General features: G+C 41.6%; 1 protein-coding gene across 5 annotated transcripts in view; it reads left to right on the top strand.

Moving 5' to 3' along the window:
• The first annotated feature begins 775 nt into the window (after positions 1-775).
• The window catches only part of LOC110527983 (polyhomeotic-like protein 2), a 56103-nt gene continuing 33535 nt past the window's right edge, over positions 776-23343 (top strand). For 4 of the 5 annotated variants that reach the window (XM_021609658.2, XM_021609657.2, XM_021609656.2 and 1 more), the window contains exon 1: positions 16008-16225. In XM_021609658.2, coding sequence (XP_021465333.2) covers positions 16182-16225 — 44 coding nt within the window. In that variant the 5' untranslated portion in view covers positions 16008-16181. Of the gene's footprint in view, positions 928-16007; positions 16226-23343 lie in introns of those variants that run through there. The other variant, XM_021609659.2, reaches the window with a different exon arrangement.

Raw genomic sequence — 23343 nt, 5'->3', positions numbered from 1 at the left:
GTTAATGAGAGAAAAATTATGGAGAATCTGGCAACTGTTCAAGCTCACTGAGGCTTTAAATAGGTGTCTGCCTGTACACAGCCCCCTGAGGTCAAGGATAAGGTTCTGTGCCACACATGCCCCATAATGAGGTTTCCCAAAATAAATGACATTTTATGGCACCATATGGACCATTACATCTGTGACCAATCAACATTGCCCCAGAGCCACAGAGCCTAGTGCATTTTCATGCACTGTATTTATGATAGCCCTGACATTTGAATACATTTGCATGCATTGCAGCCCCTACCCTCTGACATATAACATGGGGTTCCAACCCTTCCCCCACCCCTGAATTCTACCTTGGACTAGTATTGCCATAATTTAGTGGAAGACAATAACAGTTCGCATGTAATTGTGGTTTTATATGATCATTTTGAAAATGCCAATTTTGACTTATTTTTTTCAGAATTGATGCTGACCTCAGATGAGATATTTAACAATGCAACTTTCTTTTTTGCTCTCCCTTCCTTTTTGATCATACGGTATTTGCAAACACTGCGCTGTCTACATAGCTACCAATTTAAAGGCATGAGCCAATAAAAACCGGACAAGGGTTAAATCCCTATGTGTTGCTATGGAGACCATGACAGGTTCCGTAGTACGGATTTGACAGGCGCATGGAAGGGTACCGGAGGGACCGGGTCTGAAAGGGAAGGGGGAGTGCCAAAGAGGTACACGTTCTGTCCATTGGGTGAATACATGTCACATGTTCTATTTCGGAACGCTAATGCATAGTTTTTTTTCCTCACACCCCTGTTCCTCCACTCTCGCTGGTTTATTCCAAGTGTATCGTATTCAACAATATCCAATAATGGTGTAGCTAGAATAGCAGGAAAGAAGCACGAAAGTATTTCCAAGCAGGGAAGTACAAGGCCTTCGTGGAAGGTATGGCAACAACATTTTATTTCGTTATGAAAGGCCGTTCATGGCCTCGGTCTTCTAGTTGTACTTCTGCGGTCAATGACCGTGTTAGTCTGAGCATGTGCATGCTAGTCGTGAGGGACCTTTTTTGAGCTGACAGCAACCTTCCGTGTCTGACTGACAGAGCTGGCTGGCTAGCTACTAGCTAGACAAGAGGAACTTCAGTGCATGCGTGCAATAAACAGGAACACACATCAGTTAGAAGGCCTACACGGAACTATTTTGTGGATTAGATTAAAAAATGAATTGGTTTTTAAAAACAGATGCAAGGATGAGTTAGCTGGTGCTCAGCTCTTGCATGCTCATTTGCATGGGCTGCACACCTACGAACACAGCGCTTCCCTCCCTGGACACTTTTGGGGGGGATAGGTCGGTGCCTTTTGAGACCGTGTCCCTTGAGTCACAAGGTCGCGAGGGGGAAGGGTTGGTTATTTTGACAAGTGCAGCATGTCTGAACTAGAGGCCTTAACGGGTCCAAAACGTTGGACCCGTTGCGAAATGGACCTGGGGCTTTCCCATCTGGACTCCATATGCATAAATGTATAATTTGTTAATATAGAGACCCGTTCCTGAACGGACCCAAGGACTACCAGACCTGGTCAGAGCCGTTTCGATCCAAGTGAGGGAAGCAGCAGAAAAGTCAATTTTGAAGATGGTTTATTAACTGGAGTTGTTAAAGCATGAGGCAGAGCAAGGTGGCGCTCTTAGCAGGGGCTGTGCTGTGTGTAGGCTACTGTGAGTGTGAGCAAGTGACACTGGGAGGAGAGAGGGAGCGAAGGTAACAAACCAAGCCAACTTGCGCCATAGTAGACTAATAGCTGCCTTAGCTAGGTTATGTGTCATCCAATATGATTAACATTACTACTGGCCTTGCCTGCATGAAACCGGGAGAAGCGAGTTAAGCTAGCTAGCTAGGCTAATTGAGGCTGCATGCGCATTCTCGTTTTACAGTTACAAACCACATCTCCATTCAGAATATAAAGTAGCAGCCTACCTGTTGGCTCTTGGTCATTGTAGCCTATCCTTCTTTAATTAACTGATTAGATATCTTCTAACTTTTGCCCCACATGGAGGCTCTATGACTGTAGCCTATTGCTGCTTTGGTAACTTATGATTGACCAACAACAAGCAGCAGCATAAATTATTTTCTTTCCTTCTTGCAGAAGTCATGTTCGGATCTGTATTGGTACTTCCGGACAAGTCAGTTAAAATTACACATTCCCGTGACCGGTGACAATCAGATCTGACCCGTGACATTATTTCAAATTCTGGATCCAGACCCTTATGGGTCTTGAGTGTTTGGGTACAGGTGGATCTGTGTAGACCTCTAGTCTGAATGTTCATTGTTGTAACAGGCTAGTTATAGTGTCCTTGGCTCTTTCAGTGACCCAAATGAGACCAACAAGGTAGGCTACATGACTACCCGACAACTCCGTTCAATGTGTATGTTTGTGTATGTGCATATTACATACTGTGCCTTCAGAAAGCATTCATACCCTTTGACTTATTCCACTTTTTTTTTTTACAGCCTGAAATCAAAATGGACTAAATATATTTTCTCACCCATTAACACACTATATTTGCATGTTACATATTTTTGTATTTATTCTTACAGCTCTGTCAAGTTGCTTGTGATCATTGCTAGATAGCCATTTTCATGTCTTGCCATAGATTTTCTAGATGATTTGAAGTCAAAACTGTAACTAGTAACTCAGGGAAATTAAATGTCTTGGTAAGCAATTCCAGTGTATATTTGGCCTTGTGTTTTAAGTAATTGTCCTGCAGAAAGGTGATTTTTTTTTTTTTTTTTTTTTTTTTTTTTTCCCAATGTCTGTTGGAAAGCAGACTGAAACAGTTTTTCCTCTAGGATTTTGCCTGTGCTTAGCTCTATTCTGTTTCTTTTTATCATAAATAACTCCATAGTCCTTGCCAAGCATACCCATAACATGATGCAGCCACTGCTATGCTTGAAAATATGAAGTGGGACTCATTGATGTGTTTGATTTTCCACGAACATAACACTTTGTATTCAGGACCTAATGTTAATTTCTTTATTTTCATTTAGTGCCATATTGCAAACAGGGTGCATGTTTTACTTTTTTCTGTACAGGCTTCCTTTTCACTTTGTCATTTAGGTTAGTATTGTGGAGTAACTACAATTTTGTTGATCCATCCTCAGCTTTCTCTTATCACAGCCATTAAACTCTGTAACTGTTTTTAAAGTCACCATTGGCCTCATGGTGAAATCCCTGTGCGGTATCCTTCATCTTCGGCAAATGAGTGAGGAAGGATGCCTGTGTCTTTGTAGTGACTGAATCTAGGCCTATTCATACACCATCCAAAGTGTAATCAACAACTTCACCACACTTAAAGGGATATTCAATGTCTGCTTTTTAATTTTATTTTGACCCATCTAACAATGGATGCTCTTCTTTACGAGGCATTGAAAAACCTCCCTGGTCTTTGTGTTTGAAATTCACGACTCAACTGAGGGACCTTTACAGATAATTGTATGTGTGGGGTACAGAGATGAGGTAGCCGTGAGAAAATTATTTTTAACACTACTATTGCACACAGTCCATGCAATTTGTGACTTGTTAATCCAATTTTTACTCCTGAACTTATTTAGGCTTGCCATAACAAAGGGGTTGAATACTTATTGCCTCAAGACATTTCAGATTTTCATTTTTTATTCATTTGTAAACATTTCGAAAAACATAATTCCACTTTGACGTTATGGGTTATTGTGTGTATGCCAGTGACAAAATATTTAATTAGTTTAAAATTCAGGCTGTAGCACAACAACATTTGGAAAAAGGTGTAAATACTTTCTGAAGGCACTATACCAATAGTCACTATGTTAGCTGTCAAACTGGAGAAAAGTATGCTCTATTACAGTGAAGCGCCTAGAATTTCCTCTAGGCTTTTGAGGTTAATTGTACTGGGACTCTCTTTTATTGCTCAGTATGACTGAACATTATTATGGATAGAGTATCTCCCCTTGGACCCCAGGCCACAGTGCTCTGGGAGAATCATTCGGAGTAGTGTGTTCAAATAGTACATTCTCAATTTACAGTCATACCCATCATAGTGTGCGTTAGTGGCAGGTTGGCATTTATTGAGATGACTCATACTGGAAGCAGCTCTGCAGTGGTCACTAGCTGGCACAGCCACAGTCAAAATCAGATTTGAACCTTATCCCTAACCTTAACCACACGCCTAACCTGAAATTAAGACCAAAAAGCACATTTTTGTTTCTATTAATTTCTACGATATAACCAATTTAGCATTTGCAGCTTGCTCATCCAGTGGAAACTGCTCAGTTCTGCCTCAAGGGCAAGACTCATGACAAAAAAACTTCTGTGTGTGTGATTCTCAACACACTCATATTACCCAACCTAAGCCAAGGCACTGATTCAATTTCATTCAAGGCTTCTGAAAGACTTTTGAAAGATGCAAATCTATGCTGTTGGAATAAAGTAGCATTATTTTATGGTTTAGATCCTAATCTGTAAATAAGCAGGAGGGGGCACTGACCTTAACCCTTGGCTTGCCCCTGTCCCACCATAATGCCTCATCAAATATTTGTATTTATTTACCTCCTTATGGCGAGCTAATCCTTTCCCCACAGAGATCATCATTTTGGGGCGGCAGGTAGCCTAGTGGTTGGGGCAGTAACTGAAATGTTGCTGGATCGAATCCCAGAGCTGACAAGGTGAAAATCAGTCGTTCTGCCCCTGAACAAGGCAGTTAACCCATTGTTCCCCAGTAGGCCGTCATTGTAAATAAGAATTTGTTCTTAACTGACTTGCCTAGTTAAATAAAGAAAAATAAAAAATAAAATCCCCCACAGGGAAGAGACCTGGTCATGGGGGGGATTGGTTTCTGCAGACTTTAGCTGTATGAACCCACCAGCCCAGGCCTCTTGTCTTCTACCAGGGAATACCAATTAAGCCTAGCTCTCCACTGCATCCCAGGGAACGAGGGATAATTAAAGACTGTTGCTGTCATGGCAGTCTGGGCCCCTTTGTGGATGGACGCTTGGCGTTAGTTTGAACCAGGAGTGTCAGTGAGTGTCTGCTGGCTTGTAACTGAAAAGTAATATTTTTTTCATCCACGACTAAACAAGATTAGTTGTTGATTTCACTTTATTGACTGAAACTAGAGTTAGTTCAAAGTAAGAAGTGAGACAGTTCATGTCTAAGGGCAGGCTAGCCTATATTTACCATTATGACACTGAGGTGTCACAGCACATTGTGTCCCAGCGCAAACATTTCTTAAAACATTGAGAATGGTATCAGAGCAGAACATCCAGCCAAGGGTTTTGGAAGACCTTGGGAGACCCTGACTATCATGACAAAACAAGGGCATAGCAGGCCAGTCACCCAGCTGCATCGAAGATAGTTTACTGGTAAGGAGTCAAGTCAGTCAACATCTGGTTTTGCCAGTCTTGTCTAGTCCTCCAAGGGGCAGGCTGGCCCACAGCTGGCATAGACATGCTAAATGTCTTCTGATGAGGCCAGGGCTTTCAATACTCTGTGCTCACTACCAGTGATCATGCCTGACCTATTTCTCCCTTTGTAGGGGAATGGTTCTTTTGAGATTGATTCATAGAATAGTGTCTGGGTTGACGCATATTACTAATCTGCGGCTTTGGGAGTGCTGTTTGATACAGGTATTTATAGAGTGAAGTAAATGAGGAATGTTCGGTATGGGATGAGATACTGTGGTTTGTTATTTAGGTTTACAGGGGAGTCAGCAGGATTTTAACACGTAACAATTAGGCTAAAGGCATCAGCATGTTTCAGTTCGGGAACAAGTGTGCTCTCATACTCTCTTAAAAGACCTTCGCTTGAAGTACCGCAATAGTATGGTTTGTTCGTTTTGAGACGCCTTAGTCAGTATACACTTCCTCAAAATAGTCTGAATTAATCTAAGAAACAGATTTCTTGAGTTATTAATTTTGATGTTTTTGCCCGGGGACCTTAGTCGTGCAGTATTTCACAATTAAAAATGTGCATGAAAACAAGACTTCTCTCGTTGAATGACACCAAACACTTTATTGAAAATTCCTTACTGTTGACCAATCACTGACGAAAGGACATAGACTTCGGCTCTGGACTTAGGCTTTCCTCCAGAAAAAATGTGTGCCCGAAAAAAAAAAAAAACTCTTCCGAATTGTTTTGTCTGGAAAGCATGCTGACGCCTTAAGTGGCATTCTATATTAAGATGTAGAGAAGAACAGAGAGAGCAGGCAGGTCCCTTGGGGTACATCTGGTGTGGGTGTTGTAGTATGCCCCACACTGCCTTAGGGAATGGGCCACGTGTGGCGGAGTGTCAACACTCACACACATACGCACAAGACACCACTGCCATGCATCCAGTACACACACCTGGAAGGGGGCCAGACTCTCTTTGTACTACTCAGCTGTGTAAGACAAGTCTATCAGAGGCAGACGGCTCAATTACACCTCAGTCCTTTCGGGCCTCTGGATCAAGGGAGACTTTCTCGCTCTCGTTACACACTCCAACAAATGTAGTACACTGACTGTCATTTTGGACAGTACTCATTGACCATTCTACAACCTCAAGGGATGGCCTACATTCGATTTCCATGGAGTGAACAAAATCGACAGCATGAACTTAAATTGTAAGTTTATTAGCATTCTCACAAATCAATTTCGTACTTCAGAATCTCTTAAGAACCACACGATGGCATTTCAACATTTAATTACTACAACATTCTACATTCTACAACTAAATTAATTCATAATGATCAATAAGAATTCAGTCGATGACCCGTGGATTCTATGAGATGCCACCAAAGGTTTTATAAAAAGGAATGTCACTGCATTTGCATCTGGGTTGAATAAATCACAATGAAAGAAGATATTTGAAATGTTAACTGTTCTCAGCACACTTTTCAGACCAGGTAGCTGTTACTTTTTCCAAAGTCAAGACATAACTTTAATTTATTGATAAAACCAAGCAGAATTTGCCATCCATTTGGGTTAGATTCAACCATTACTTCCATGGTAATCGTTTGCCATTTACTGGCCAACAAGCTATGCAGTAATGATTAGCTGATATAGCAACTATTGAATCAGTAATTCCCGTTTCAATCGGAACCCAAATGAATCAATCAAAGATTCTACTGGTTCTTCAAAGAACTGTAAACCTCTGATTGTAAATCCACATCAAGCCAGACAAAGTCCTTTCTAAAAAAAATTAAGAACCACTTATCTCAGAGGAAGCCACCTTGCTGGGAGCCCAAATCTCTCTCAATAAATTTAAAAGGGCATTGGATACCATAAATAAAGGCAAATCACCTGGCTGGGACGGTATTCCTCCTGAGATCTATTTAACATTTTGGAATCTGTTATGTTCACTATTGCTCAAAATTATTAGCTGAGCCATTCACGAAGGGTTCATTTGTGAGCGATGTGAATACAGCAATAATTTTGCTTTTATTTTTTAAAAAAAATGTAAGGATGCCACCTAGTGTGATCACCATCACCCACTCACTGTCTTTTGATAAACACACATTGAACTGTTTTCCAAAATGTTGTCCCATCTAGAGACTTTCTTACCCAAATTTATCCACAAGGTTCAAAGCGGGTTTGTTAAAAAGCGTTCATCCTCAGATAACCTCAGACTGTTACATATCTTAGAAGCTTCATCAGAAACAACAGCTCCTTAGGCTGTATTATCCCTCCAATGCAGAAAAAGCTTTTGATAAACTAGTATGGTCATATCACTGGTCTGTCTTTAAAGACATGGGAATTGACTTTAAAATATACTGATCACTTCATATACATAGACAATATTTTATTATATCCAGACAATGTATCTCAATTGCTTCCAAAAACAATGAAGATCGTAGATATATTTCAGCTTCATCTCAAGTTATAAAATGAGTCTAACCAAATCAGCCGTACTGCCTCAAGACCCCGATTGAGGCCTTTCCCATTTTAAATATTTGGGAGTAGATATATTTCCTCCTTTTAGATGAAACCATTGCCAGAAACCTTTTAACATAAGCTCAAATCAGTTTAATCTGACCTCTGTAGATGGAATAATATCCTAGTTTCTTTAACTGGTACAAATATCAGCAAAATTAATATATTGCCACGGCTACATTTCTGTAGTTCAATGCTTCCCATGGTTCCCCCTTCTGGCTATTGGGATGAAATTCATAGTGCTGTTTCAAAATATTCTGTCTGGACAATCGGCAGACTAAGTTCAAATAATTGTATTTAACATTCGTGACAGACGGGATGTATGTTTCTGTCAATGGAAAAAAGTGTGACGATGCTTTCAAAGCAAGGGATAGCCTCAGCACGTCGGGGCTAGCTAATAGGTAGAGAGCATGTTGTAGTTCTCATACTATACTGAACAAAAATATAAACGTAACATGCAATGATTTCAAAGATTTTTAGTGAGTTACCGTTCATATAAGGAAATCAGTCAATTTAAATACATTCATTAGGCCCTAATCTATGGATTAGAGGTCGACCGATTATGATTTTTCAACGCCGATACTGATTGTAGGATAAAAAAAAAGCGGATACCGATTAATCAGCTTTATTTATTTATTTATTTATTTATAATAATGACAATTACAACAATACGGAATGAACACTTATTTTAACATAATATAATACATCAATAAAATCAATTTGCCTCAAATAAATAATGAAACATGTTCAATTTGGTTTAAATAATGCAAAAAAAAAGTTTGAGAAGAAAGTAAATGTTCAATATGTGCCATGTAAAAAAAGCTAACGTTTAAGTTCCTTGCTCAGAACATGAGAACATATGAATGCTGGTGGTTCCTTTTAACATGAGTCTTCAATATTCCCAGGTAAGAAGTTATAGGTTGTAGTTATTATAGGAATTATAGAACTATTTCTCTCAATACCACTTGTATGTCATATACAGTGCCTTGCGAAAGTATTCGGCCCCCTTGAACTTTGCGACCTTTTGCCACATTTCAGGCTTCAAACATAAAGATATAAAACTGTATTTTTTTGTGAAGAATCAACAACAAGTGGGACACAATCATGAAGTGGAACTACATTTATTGGATATTTCAAACTTTTTTAACAAATCAAAAACTGAAAAACTGGGCGTGCAAAATTATTCAGCCCCTTTACTTTCAGTGCAGCAAACTCTCTCCAGAAGTTCAGTGAGGATCTCTGAATGATCTAATGCTGACCTAAATGACTAATGATGATAAATACAATCCACTTGTGTGTAATCAAGTCTCCGTATAAATGCACCTGCACTGTGATAGTCTCAGAGGTCCGTTAAAAGCGCAGAGAGCATCATGAAGAACAAGGAACACACCAGGCAGGTCCGAGATACTGTTGTGAAGAAGTTTAAAGCCGGATTTGGATACAAAAATATTTCCCAAGCTTTAAACATCCCAAGGAGCACTGTGCAAGCAATAATATTGAAATGGAAGGAGTATCAGACCACTGCAAATCTACCAAGACCTGGCCGTCCCTCTAAACTTTCAGCTCATACAAGGAGAAGACTGATCAGAGATGCAGCCAAGAGGCCCATGATCACTCTGGATGAACTGCAGAGATCTACAGCTGAGGTGGGAGACTCTGTCCATAGGACAACAATCAGTCGTATATTGCACAAATCTGGCCTTTATGGAAGAGTGGCAAGAAGAAAGCCATTTCTTAAAGATATCCATAAAAAGTGTCGGTTAAAGTTTGCCACAAGCCACCTGGGAGACACACCAAACATGTGGAAGAAGGTGCCCTGGTCAGATGAAACCAAAATTGAACTTTTTGGCAACAATGCAAAATGTTATGTTTGGCGTAAAAGCAACACAGCTCATCGCCCTGAACACACCATCCCCACTGTCAAACATGGTGCATCATGGTTTGGGCCTGCTTTTCTTCAGCAGGGACAGGGAAGATGGTTAAAATTGATGGGAAGATGGATGGAGCCAAATACAGGACCATTCTGGAAGAAAACCTGATGGAGTCTGCAAAAGACCTGAGACTGGGACGGAGATTTGTCTTCCAACAAGACAATGATCCAAAACATAAAATCTACAATGGAATGGTTCAAAAATAAACATATCCAGGTGTTAGAATGGCCAAGTCAAAGTCCAGACCTGAATCCAATCGAGAATCTGTGGAAAGAACTGAAAACTGCTGTTCACAAATGCTCTCCATCCAACCTCACTGAGCTCGAGCTGTTTTGCAAGGAGGAATGGGAAAAAATTTCAGTCTCTCGATGTGCAAAACTGATAGAGACATACCCCAAGCGACTTACAGCTGTAATCGCAGCAAAAGGTGGCGCTACAAAGTATTAACTTAAGGGGGCTGAATAATTTTGAATTTTGAAAATTTGAAATATCCAATAAATGTCGTTCCACTTCATGATTGTGTCCCACTTGTTGTTGATTCTTCACAAAAAAATACAGTTTTATATCTTTATGTTTGAAGCCTGAAATGTGGCAAAAGGTCGCAAAGTTCAAGGGGGCCGAATACTTTCGCAAGGCACTGTACCTTTGACTATTGGATGTTCTTATAGGCACTTTAGTATTGCCAGTGTAACAGTATAGCTTCCGTCCCTCTCCTCGCCCCTACCTGGGCTCGAAGCAGGGGCACATCGACAACAGCCACCCTCAAAGCATCGTTACCCATCACTCCACAAAAGCCGCGGCCCTTGCAGAACAATGGGAACAACTACTTCAAGGTCTCAGAGCGAGTGATGTCACCGATTGAAATGCTATTAGCGCGCACCCTGCTAGCTAGCTAGCCATTTCACATCGGTTACACCAACCTAATCTCGGGAGTTGATAGGCTTGAAGTCATAAACAGTTTAATGCTTGAAGCACAGCAAAGAGCTGCTGGCAAATGCACGAAAGTTCTGTTTGAATGAATGCCTACGAGCCTGCTGCTGCCTACCACCGCTCAGTCAGACTGCTCTATCAAATATCAAATCATATACTTAATTATAACATAATAACACACAGAAATACGAGCCATAGTTTCCGGATTTGACCATATTAATGACCTATCATTTCGAAAACAAAACGTGTATTCTGTGAAATACGGAACCGTTCCGTATTTTATCTAACGGGTGGCAGCCCTAAGTCTAAATATTGCTGTTACATTGCACATCCTTCAATGTTATGTCATAATTATGTACAATTCTGGCAAATTAATTATGGTCTTTGCTAGGAAGAAGTTGTCTTCACACAGTTCGCCATGAGCCAGGCGACCCAAACTGCTGCATATACCCTGACTCTGCTTGTGTGGAGCGCAAGAGACGTGACACAATTTCCCTAGTTAAAAGAAATTCATGTTAGCAGGCAATATTAACTAAATATGCAGGTTTAAAAAATATTTACTTGTGTATTGATTTTTAAGAAAGGCGTTGATGTTTATGGTTAGGTACACATTGGTGCAACGACAGTGCTTTTTTTTCGTGAATGTGCTTCTTAAATCATCATCATCACCCGTTTGGCGAAGTAGGCTGTGATTCGATGAGAAATTAACAGGCACCGCATCGATTATATGCAACGCAGGACAAGGTGGATAAACTTGTAATATCATCATCCATGTGTTAACTAGTGATTTGTTAGATTCTTTTTTTTTATAAGAAGTTTAATGCTAGCTAGCAATTTACCTTGGCCTCTTGCTGTACTCGCATAACAGGTAGTCAGCCTGCCACGCAGTCTCCTCGCGGAGTGCAATGTAATTGCCCATAATCGGTGTCCAAAAATGCAGATTATCGATTGTTATGAAAACTTGAAATCGGCCATTCTGATTCATCGGTTGACCTCTACTATGGATTTTACATGACTGTAAATGCAGATATGCATCTGTTGGTCACATATACCTTTTAAAAAAAGGTGTGGGCGTGGATCAGAGAACCAACATTTGCCTCATGTAGCGTGACAAATCTCCTTCGCATACGCTATTGATTGTGGCCTGTGGAATGTTGTCCTACTCCTCTTCAATGCCTGTATGAAGTTGCTGGATATTGCCGGGAACTGGAACACACTGTTATACACGTCAAACCAGAGCATCCCAAACATGCTCAATGGGTGACATGTCTAGTGAGTATGCAGGCCACGGAAGAACTGGGACATTTTCAGCTTCCAGGAATTGTGTACAGATCCTTGAGACATGGGGTGTTATCATGCTGAAACATGAGGTGATGGCGGCGTATGAATGGCACGACAATGGGCCTCAGTATCTCTGTGCATTCAAATTGCCATAGATTAAAATGCAATTGTTTCGTTGTTCGTAGTTTATGCCTGCCCATACCATAACCCCACCGCCACCATGGGGAACTCTATTCACAACGTCGACATCAGCAACCGCTCGCCCACGCGACGCCATACACTTCTGCGGTTGGATCTACTACCAATTTCTCTACAACGACCCTGCAGGTGGCTTATGGTAGAGCAATTAACATTCTATTCTCTGGCAACAGCTCTGGTGGACATTCTTGCAGTCAGCATGCCAATTGCACGCTCCCTCAACTTGACATGTGGCATTGTGTTGTGACAAAACTGCACATTTTAGTGGCATTTTATTGTCCCCAGCACAAGGGGCATCTGTGTAATGATAATGCTGTTTAATCAGCTTCTTGATATGCCACACTAGTCAGGTGGATGGATTATCTTGGCAAAGGAGAAATGCTCACTAACAGGGATGTAAACAAATTTCTCCACAAAATTTAAGCAACACTTTTTGTGCGCATGGAACATTTCTGGGATCTATATCAGCTCATGAAACATGGGACCAACACTTTAAATGTTGTGTTTATATTTTTGTTTAGTTTAGTTTGCGGTCTTTCCAGCTTCAGTTTGACGTGATTGTGTTAGAAGTGTAGTTGGCTAGCTCCTATGAACAGTGTCCTGACAAAGCACAGTCGACCTCTAAATTGTGCATCATTATCTCAAATCAAATTTTATTTGTCACATACACATAGTTAGCCGATGTTAATGCGAGTGTAGTGAAATGCTTGTGCTTCTAGTTCCGACAATGCAGTAATAACCAACGAGTAATCTAACCTAACATTTTCGTCATCAGCTACCTTATACACACAAGTGCAAAGGGATGAAGAATATGTACATAAAGATATATGAATGAGTGATGGTACAGAACGGCATAGGCAAGATGCAGTAGGTGGTATAGAGTACAGTATATACATATGAGATGAGTAATGTAGGGTATGTAAACATTATATTAAGTTTCATTGTTTAAAGTGGCTAGTGATACATTTTTTACATGTATGGCAGCAGCCACTCAATGTTAGTGGTGGCTATTTAACAGTCTGATGGCCTTGAGATAGAAGCTGCTTTTCAGTCTCTCTGTCCCAGCTTTGATGCACATGTACTGACCTTGCCTTCTGGATAATAGCGAGGTGAACAGGCAGTGGCTTGGGTGGTTGTTGTCCTTGATGATCTTTATGGCCTTCCTGTGACATCGGGTGGTGTAGGTGTCCTGGAGGGCAGGTAGTTTGCCCCCGGTGATGCGTTGTGTAGACCGCACTACCCTCTGGAGAACCTTACGGTTGTGGGCGGAGCAGTTGCCGTACCAGGCGGTGATACAGCCCGACAGGATGCTCCCGATTGTGCATCTGTACCAGTTTGTGTGCTTTTGGTGACAAGACGAAATTCTTCAGCCTCCTGAGGTTGGCGCTGCCGCGCCTTCTTCACCACACTGTCTGTGTGGGTGGACCAATTCAGTTTGTCTGTGATGTGTATGCCGAGGAACTTAACTTTCTACCCTCTCCACTACTGTCCCATCGATGTGGATAGGGGGGTGCTCCCTCTGCTGTTTCCTGAAGTCCACGATCATCTCCTTTTGTTTTGTTGACGTTAAGTGTGAGGTTATTTTCCTGACACCACACTCCGAGGGCCCTCACCACCTCCCTGTATGCTGTCTCGTTGTTGTTGGTAATCAAGCCTACCACTGTAGTGTCGTCTGCAAACTCATTGGATGTATTATGTATCTAAGTAAATGTCACTACAAAACAGATTAAGCAAATGCAACTGCTTTGCTGTTATTCTGGCTGCAATGTTTGACTTGACTGTGTTATCCGTAGTTGGCTGGCTAGCTAGCAAGGGATAAGAACTTTGCCAGCATGGCAATGGAACATTTAGAACAAACGTCTGGGTCGCCTCCATAGATGCGACACAGTCATTCGGTCTTTCTGTTCTGTGTCTCTGGCAACCTAACCAATATAATGGACGACCAGCCGGCTTGGGTAGCAACCCTAGATTTGTGTCGGGACTATATCTTGTGGAAGGATGAAATAGTATGAATAAATTGATCAAAATTTTTATATGAAAATATGTCAATTATTTGAATATGTTTGTAACCTGTTGTATAAAACTGTTAATGCCCTTGAAGCCAGTGTTTGCCGGCCCGAGACTATCCCTGCGCCAATATACCCTCAACTCTGGCTTCTCTGGCATTATCACTTAAATATGGGATGCATTTCAAACTGTGATACGTTTTTGATGCACAAGGAATAAGCCTGGATGTGCATCAAAAGCATATCACAGTTTGAAATCTTCATCCAGGCTTATTCCTTCTAAATTAGGCCCACGAGATCATTGTTAGATATTTTGGAGGATGAATATTCTGCAGTACCCTAGATACAGGAACTGTGAAAGGAATTGGTTCATGCCAAAGCTGTCCCACAGAAGAAGAAAAAAAACGAATATGCCTTCTAAATATAGATGAGTGTTTTTTCCTTTTAGAGCCCCAGAAGAGCGTCTTGGAATAAGAAATGGGCATATTGAGTTGTGGACCACACCATTAACTCCACACCTTTTTAACTCAATATGCCCATTTCTTATTCCAAGAGGCTCTTATGTGACTTGGGATGGCCAAGAGACAGGAGGTCCAGACAAACAGTGGTAGGGAGGGTTTGTGGGGTAGGCTAGACGCCAGCCTTTCTCAGAGGACATGTTTGTTTTCCAATACAAACAAGCCACACCATGGTCATCCCAAGCCCTGGGCTGTCTGTCAGACATTGCATGAAAACAGATCTGACTCATGACAGCCTTCCCGACCCATCCCAGTCCCCAAGCTCATTTTCCTTGCTTTGGAACTCAAGGTTCATGCTTTCTCCTCCACCGGCAGGCAGCTAGGCTAATCTATATGCTAATGAGAAGATTATAATCAATAAAAGCTATGCCTGCCAGGCCCCAATCAATACGTTACGGCAGCAAACCACTGAACTGTTTGCATTTCATACAGCCAGGCATGTTATAAGGTGTGATGGTCATTGGTGTTTTTAATGTGGTGCCATCATCAAGCAGCTGATTACACATGTCCGTCTATTATTCTATAGGCAATGCATAGGCCATAGTATTTTTTTTATATAGTGACGTTTGAATTCCACTGAAACCAAAAACCAATTTTAATTTTGCTCATATCTATAGTCCTCTTCAATTATCTTTTCAATTAATGTGCGCTATAATGAAATGCCTCTTTATAATTGTGTGGCTCTTTTTCATGTTTCTGTCAGATTATCATTTAGATAATTAATTTGAGAAATATCCTCAAATCTTTCAAACAGACCATAATACCCAATAATATTGCATATTTTTTTTCCAGTTCCTATTAGCTTATTTGCTAGAGGATTCCCATGACTAGCATATATGATCCTATCCTGAATGTTTGTGGTGTGTGTGTGTGTAGACTATAATAATTAATGATTATAGACTGTTATAACCCATGTCCTAATGCAATAATAACAGATGGAATCAAATTTTCTGTAATAAAAAAACAAAAAATATATTTAAATAGATACTATACATTTACAGATTGGGTTTTGTACTTACCCAATATGGTTTTGATGCTGGTTAGAATATTATGTGGCTGAGGCTTCATGCTACCAAATTCAGTATTCTGGCAGGGGGAGGGTAGAGGGTGAAATCATTACCACCATCTATATTAGAGGGGGTGCATGCGACCAATCGGCATGCTGCACTGCATGGGGATTCCATAGGCACCCTGTTGGTTGTCGCTAGGATACCACATAATCAGGAGGAAGGCAGGGGATAGGTTGGTGGGCTGTGTCTGTGTTGATGCTGGGATGGGGAACAGAGCAGAGTGTTCGTAGGGGATAGAGAGAGAGGCTGAGGTTTGGTTGGCTCCAACACACAGACACAGTCAGACAAAGAGGAGCAGCATCCTACAGGACCAGGGTCCCGGGGGATGGGGCATCACACTCCCGCAGCGCGCTGGGGGGGCCAGAGGAGGTAGGAGCATCATGGGCTTTGTCTCTGTGGCACCCCTCTTTCTATTATAACCATAAGCCTTGCTGTAAAGCCATTAATGTACATATCCTATGCTCGCTTCCTATATTGATCATGGTTTTTGACTGTGTTTTGCGGAATATTTTTATTGTGTGTCATTAAAAATTGGCTAGAGCTCGTTACATGATGGGGGCTCTTGTCCTTGCTGCACTCTTTGCTCTGTATAGACAGCCTGTCTGTCTTTAAAGCTCTTGTCCTCTGAACTATATGCAGATCTTCAGACATCAGACAGATGGTTATTTTAGTCTTGGAATGACGAGCAATCCCATGAATCAAATATAATTTATTTATGTTAATACTGGATGTAGGGGTTTGTGGGCCATGGATTTGTAACATCTTGGTGTGTAGGGGCTTGGTTTATGATACGATACTGCCCACTCCTAGTTTAGCCCCGTGCTCTAATCAACCCATTGCAGAATTCCTGCTGCCTGGCAGCCGAGCAGGTCGAGTGGGGGTTCCATGACTGATGGATGAGTGATTCCTCTTGGAGAGATGGGGGCAGCAGCGTTGCCAGAGGGGAATCCCTCCCTGCCTAAACAGGCTTTAAGACCCAGGCTGTTCCTGTGGAATGCTTCACCATGATGAGGAGGACAAGGCTTTGTTCGAACTAAAATCACTGTGTAACCAGACTAGATGTCAGGCATACATTTCTCACTGGGGCAGGCAAGTTAATTATAGGGGGGACATCCAGATGTGAAGTAATACTCTCAATGATTGGAATTATTGGCAGGAAAAGGCTTTTGTATTGTAGCTTATAGCCATGGATAACCAGTAAACATATGGCACCTATTAGCTAGTCCAGTTCTGCGTGTGGTAGTACACACTACCAAACTTTACGGGGGAACAAGGTGAGGTTTGTCTTCACTGGATGGTTCTTAACCTACCGTGCAATGTAGGCCTAGGCTGTATCATATGACACCTTGCCTTAACCCACTGAAAATATAATTAAGAGGGGAGAGGAAATAGCTTAGGAATTGCTGCATAGCTACTACAGACCTTTTTAATTACTTCCATCGCAACCCTACCCCAACCACTCACACAGTCAAAATCCACAATCCATTCCAAACACTCAACCTGAGCCCTATGCCCCCTCTCTTCCTCCAAGCTCCCTTAACCCCTCAGCTGTTCTGCTCTCTCAGCCACTCCATCTCATCTGCCCAGTGTACTCTGAACCTCACGTCCTCTGCTAATGGAACAGTATGGCACTAGGGGGACAGTCAGTCACTGGGATGCTTCTGCTGCTCTAGAGTCCACTACTAATCTGATAATTGTCACCTGTTGGAGACAGAAAGGGTTCAGTAGCCAAACGCCTAATATGAGCCTCATAGTAGACAGTTTCAGTATCGGTGTACTTTAACTTTGTTGAAGTCATTATCACACCAGCTGTGATAAGATACTTTTATTTAACTTAAATGTGTCACTGGAATTCATTGTCTTTCAGAATGTACTCTTCTCCCCTTATTTGACATCATGCTCACCATTAGACATGTTGAAGAAAGTGAGTTGTTGCTATGGTAATCTGAGAATGGTGGGGAAAGTTTATTTAAAAAGGCCCCTGAAACTCAATTCCTTTTCTCGGTTATGTATTTCAATGCAAAATCAAACAAAGCTGAATGGCTTCGTTCACTAGAGAGCTCACGCATAGTGTGATGGGGCCTGTGATGATGTGGACTGCATCTAGGCCTAGCTAAAGTATTGGGTGACATTATATATTTTTTGTCTCTGTACTCCAGCACTTTGTATTTTAAATGCTACAATGACTGAGGTTAAAGTCCGCACTATCAACTTTAATTTGAGGGTATTTTCAATCATATTGGGTGAACCATTTAGAAATTACAGCAGTTTGTGTACGTAGTCCCCTCCATTTTATGGGACCAGAAATATTGGCACATTCACTTCTATATGTGTATTAATGGTGGTGGAAGATTGTTTTATTAAGGCAGTATGCTAGGGCTGTCCCCAACTAAAAAAAATATTGGTCGAACAAGAGTCATCTGTTCCTTCGACTGGTTGAAACATGTATTTTTACATATATAGACACACCCCATGTGTTTTAATAAAATCAACTATATGTAGGCTATTGTCGGATGCTTTAAGCACACTGTAATTTAAATAATCAAGACACACAAATGACTCGAGCCAGAGAAGGCCTAACCAGAAGGGGAAAAAAAGCTTGTTCCCGAACAAACCACCTCCCACTGCTGTTGGCCTTCGCAGATTCTATCATTACGCTTCCGAAGTTGATGGTCGTAGGCTACACCAGGGTTCGGCAACCTTTTTCATTTGGAGTGACAATTTATCTTAACATTTGTACCAATCCACGTGCCAGTTATGATTTTCATATGCACCTTTTCATGGAACAGTTAATTTATTTTATAATAGTCTTCTCTCAATAGATGTCATTTTTATTAATCACGTGACAAATTATCTAAATGAAAATTATACAAATCAAAAAGTAACTTCTATTGCCATTGCCAACTATGTTATGTACTAATACATTAAGCCTACAAATAAACATTGCAGCCTGCAGGTAGAAAATATTCTGATTTAAAAAAATTTAAAAAAGATATGTATTTAAAAATCATGTTGGCTATGCCTCTCCTGTCTGCAAGGAACTCAAAACATTGTGTCAACTTAGTGCAAGCTTGAGGCTGGGCCAACAAATTTGCAACATCGTATAAAATATTCTGGGTTCTCAGTTTCCAGAGCCAGTGAGCTCCAGACAGACACAGCTGTAGACTATTTGTGCAAGGGATAAGAAGTAATCATGTAGGCCTATTTTATGAGTTTTTTTTCCCTTTCACATCGAGTGGTTATCAAAAGGGAGAGTGCTGTAAAGATTTTTCCAAGTGGGCTAAATTGAGGATCTATTGTCATTCTCAATGGATGTAAAAACAGGCTTTGTTTACTTTCTGTTTTGAGGTAAAGAAAAAATTACTTTGAGAAGCTCCACAGCTCATTAGTTGAGTTAAGACAATCAGAAATACTATCAGATCCCCAAATGGGCACATGTATAAGCCTAAGCTTACTCAACATTGACAGGAGCACTCTAAACAAAACACAATTTAATAAACTGACAACCTGTAAATGGAATGAAATAAACCAAAACTTGTTCATCACAAGTGTAGCTTAGGTTGTGCGAACAATATGTCCACTCCAATATGTTGAATGCATTAACAGAAGTTACAGTAGCCGAACAAACATTGTAAATCAAATCAAACTTTATTTGTCACATGCGCCGAATACAACAGGTGTTGTACCTTACCGTGAAATGCTTACTTACAAGCCCTTAACCAATAATGCATTTCAAGAAAGAGTTAAGAAAATATTTACCAAATAAACTAAAGTAAAAAATTATAAAAAGTAACACAATAAAATAACAAACGAGGCTATATGCAGGGGGTACCGGTACCGAGTCAATGTGCAGGGGTACAGATTAGTCAAGGTCATTTGTACATGTAGGTAGGGGTAAAGTGACTATGCATAGATAGTAATCGGCGAGTAGCAGCAGTGTAAAAATAAATGGGGGGGTTTGGGGTTGTCAATGTAAATAGTCTGGGTGGCAATTGTATTAATTATTCAGCAGTCTTATGGTTTGGGGTAGAAGCTGTTAAGGAGCCTTTTGGTCTTAGACCGCTTGAGGAAGCAGAGAGAACAGTCTGACTTGGGTGACTGGTGTCGTTGACAATTTTCAAATCAAATTTTGTTGGTCACATATTGGTCTGCTAATCAGCAGATGTTATTGCGGGTGTAGCGAAATGCTTGTGCTTCTAGCTCCGCCAGTGCAGTAATATCTAACAAATTACGCTACACACACATCTAAGTAGGAATGAATAAAGACTATATACATATGGATGATCAACGTCAGAGCAGAGCTTACTAAGATGCCATAGAATAGTATAGAATACAGTGTATACATATGAGATGAGTAATGCCAGATATGTAAACATTATTAAAGTGACTAGTGTTCCATTCCTTAAAGTGGCCAGTGATTCCTAGTCTATTCCTATAGGCAGCAGCCTCTAATGTGCTAGTGATGTCTGTTTATAGCAGTCTGATGGCCTTGAGATGAAACACATTTTGGGGGTTTCCTCTGACACCGCAGATTATATAGGTCCTGGATGGCATGAAGCTTGGCCCCAGTGACGTACTGGGCCGTACGCAATACCCTCTGTAGCTCCTTACGGTCAGATGCCGAGCAGTTGTCATACCAGGCGGTGATGAAACCGGTCCGGATGCTCTCGATGGTGCAGCTGTATAACATTTTGTGGCTCTGGCGACCCATGACAAGTATTTTCAGTCTCCTGAGGGGGTCAATGTGTTGTCGTGCCCTCTTCACGACTGTCTGGACCATGATATTTCATTGGTGATGGGGACACCAAGAAACTTAACTCTCAACCCGCTCCACTACATCGATTTTAATGGGGGCCTGTTCGGCCCATCTTTTCCTGTAGTCTACGATCAGCTCCTTTGTCTTGCTCACATTGAGGGAGAGGTTGTTGTCCTGGCACCACACTGTCAGGTCTCTGACATCCTCCCTATAGGCTGTCTCATCATTGTTGGTAATCAGGCCTACCACTGTTGTGTTGTAAGCAAACTTAATGATGGTGTTGGTGTCGTGTTTGGCCACGCAGTTGTGGGTGAACAGGGAGTACAGGAGCGGACTAAGCACACACCCCTGAGGGGCACCTGTGTTGAGGATTAGTGTGGCAGATGTGTTGTTGCTTACCTTAACCACCTGGGGGTGGCCCGTCAGGAAGTCCAGGATCCAGTTGCAGAGAGAGGTGTTTAGTCCCAGGGTCCTTAGCTTAGTGATTAGCTTTGTGGGCACTATGGAGTTGAATGCTGAGCTGTAGTCAATGAACAGCATTCTCACATACAGTGAGGCAAAAAAGTATTTAGTCAGCCACCAATTGTGCAAGTTCTCCCACTTAAAAAGATGAGAGGCCTGTAATTTTCATCATAGGTAAACCATGACAGACAAAATGAGGAAAAAAATCCAAAAAATCACATTGTAGGATTTTTTATGAATTTATTTGCAAATTATGGTGGAAAATAAGTATATGGTCACCTACCAACAAGCAAGGCTCTCACAGACCTGTAACTTCTTTAAGAGGCTCCTCTGTCCTCCACTCGTTACCTGTATTAATGGCACCTGTTTGAACTTGTTATCAGTATAAAAGACACCTGTCCACAACCTCAAACAGTCACACTCCAAATTCCACTATGGCCAAGACCAAAGAGCTGTCAAAGGACACCAGAAACAAAATTGTAGACCTGCACCAGGCTGGGAAGACTGAATCTGCAATAGGTAAGCAGCTTGGTTTGAAGAAATCAACTGTGGGAGCAATTATTAGGAAATGGAAGACATACAAGACCACTGATAATCTCCCTCGATCTGGGACTCCACGCAAGATCTCACCCCGTGGGGTCAAAATGATCACAAGAACGGTGAGCAAATCTCCCAGAACCACACGGGGGGGACCTAGTGAATGACCTGCAGAGAGCTGGGACCAAAGTAACAAAGCCTACCATCAGTAACACACTACGCCGCCAGGGACTCAAATCATGCAGTGCCAGACGTGTCCCCCTGCTTAAGCCAGTACATGTCCAGGCCCGTCTGAAGTTTGCTAGAGAGCATTTGGATGATCCAGAAGAAGAGTGGGAGAATGTCATATGGTCAGATGAAACCAAAAATATAACTTTTTGGTAAAAACTCAACTCGTGTTTGGAGGACAAAGAATGCTGAGTTGCATCCAAAGAACACCAAACCTACTGTGAAGCATGGGGGTGGAAACATCATGATTTGGGGCTGTTTTTCTGCAAAGGGACCAGGACGACTGATCCGTGTAAAGGAAAGAATGAATGGGGCCATGTATCGTGAGATTTTGAGTGAAAACCTCCTTCCATCAGCAAGGGTATTGAAGATGAAACGTGACTGGGTCTTTCAGAATGACAATGATCCCAAACACACTGCCCGGGCAATGAAGGAGTGGCTTCGTAAGAAGCATTTCAAGGTTCTGGAGTGGCCTAGTCTCCAGATCTCAACCCCATATAAAATCTTTGGAGGGAGTTGAAAGTCTGTGTTGCCCAGCAACAGCCCCAAAACATCACTGCTCTAGAGGAGATCTGCATGGAGGAACGGGCCAAAATACCATTTGCAAATAAATTAATTAAAAAATCCTACAATGTGATTTTCTGGATTTTATTTTCTTCTAATTTTGTCTGTCATAGTTGAAGTGTACCTGTGATGAAAATTACAGGCCTCATCTTTTTAAGTGGGAGAACTTGCACAATTGGTGGCTGACTAAATACTTTTTTGCCCCACTGTAGGTGTTCCTTTTGTCCAGGTGATAAAGGGCAGTGTGGAGTGCAATTGAGATTGCTTCATCTGGATCTGTTGGGGCGGTATGCGAATTGGAGTGGGTCTAGGGTATCCGGGATAATGCTGTTGATGTGAGCCATGACCAGCCTTTCAAAGCACTTCATGGCTACTGACGTGAGTGCTACGTGGCGGTAATCATTTAGGCGGGTTACCTTAGTCCCTGTGCCCAACAACACTATGGTGGTCTGCTTTAAACATGTAGGTATTTCAGACTCTGTCAGGGAGAAGTTGAAAATGTCAGTGAAGGCACTAGCCAGTTGGTCCGCGCATGCTCTGAGTACACATCCTGGTAATCCGTCTGTCCCCGCGGCTTTGTGAATGTTGACCGGTTTAAAGGTCTTGCTCACATCGTCTACCGAGAGCGTTATCACACAGTCGTCCAGAACATTTGGTACTTTCATGCATGCTTCAGTGTTGCTTGCCTCGAAGAAGGCATAAGCATTTAGCTTGTTTGGTAGGCTCACGTCACTGGGCAGCTCGCAGCTAGGTTTCCCTGTTGTAGTCCGTAATAGTTTTCACACCCTGCCACATCCGACGAGCATCAGAGCCGGTGTCGATTAGAAATTATGGGACTTAACGGTAAATGTAGTACTGATGATACTGGTGTGCCATCCCCGCGGCCTCCGCAATGGATTAGTACACCGAGACAGCAAGACATGAAATAATTATTATTTAA

This window comes from Oncorhynchus mykiss, chromosome 7, assembly GCF_013265735.2.
Source record: "Oncorhynchus mykiss isolate Arlee chromosome 7, USDA_OmykA_1.1, whole genome shotgun sequence".
NCBI lineage: Eukaryota > Metazoa > Chordata > Actinopteri > Salmoniformes > Salmonidae > Oncorhynchus > Oncorhynchus mykiss.
This window is presented reverse-complemented; position numbering and strand designations above follow the sequence as displayed.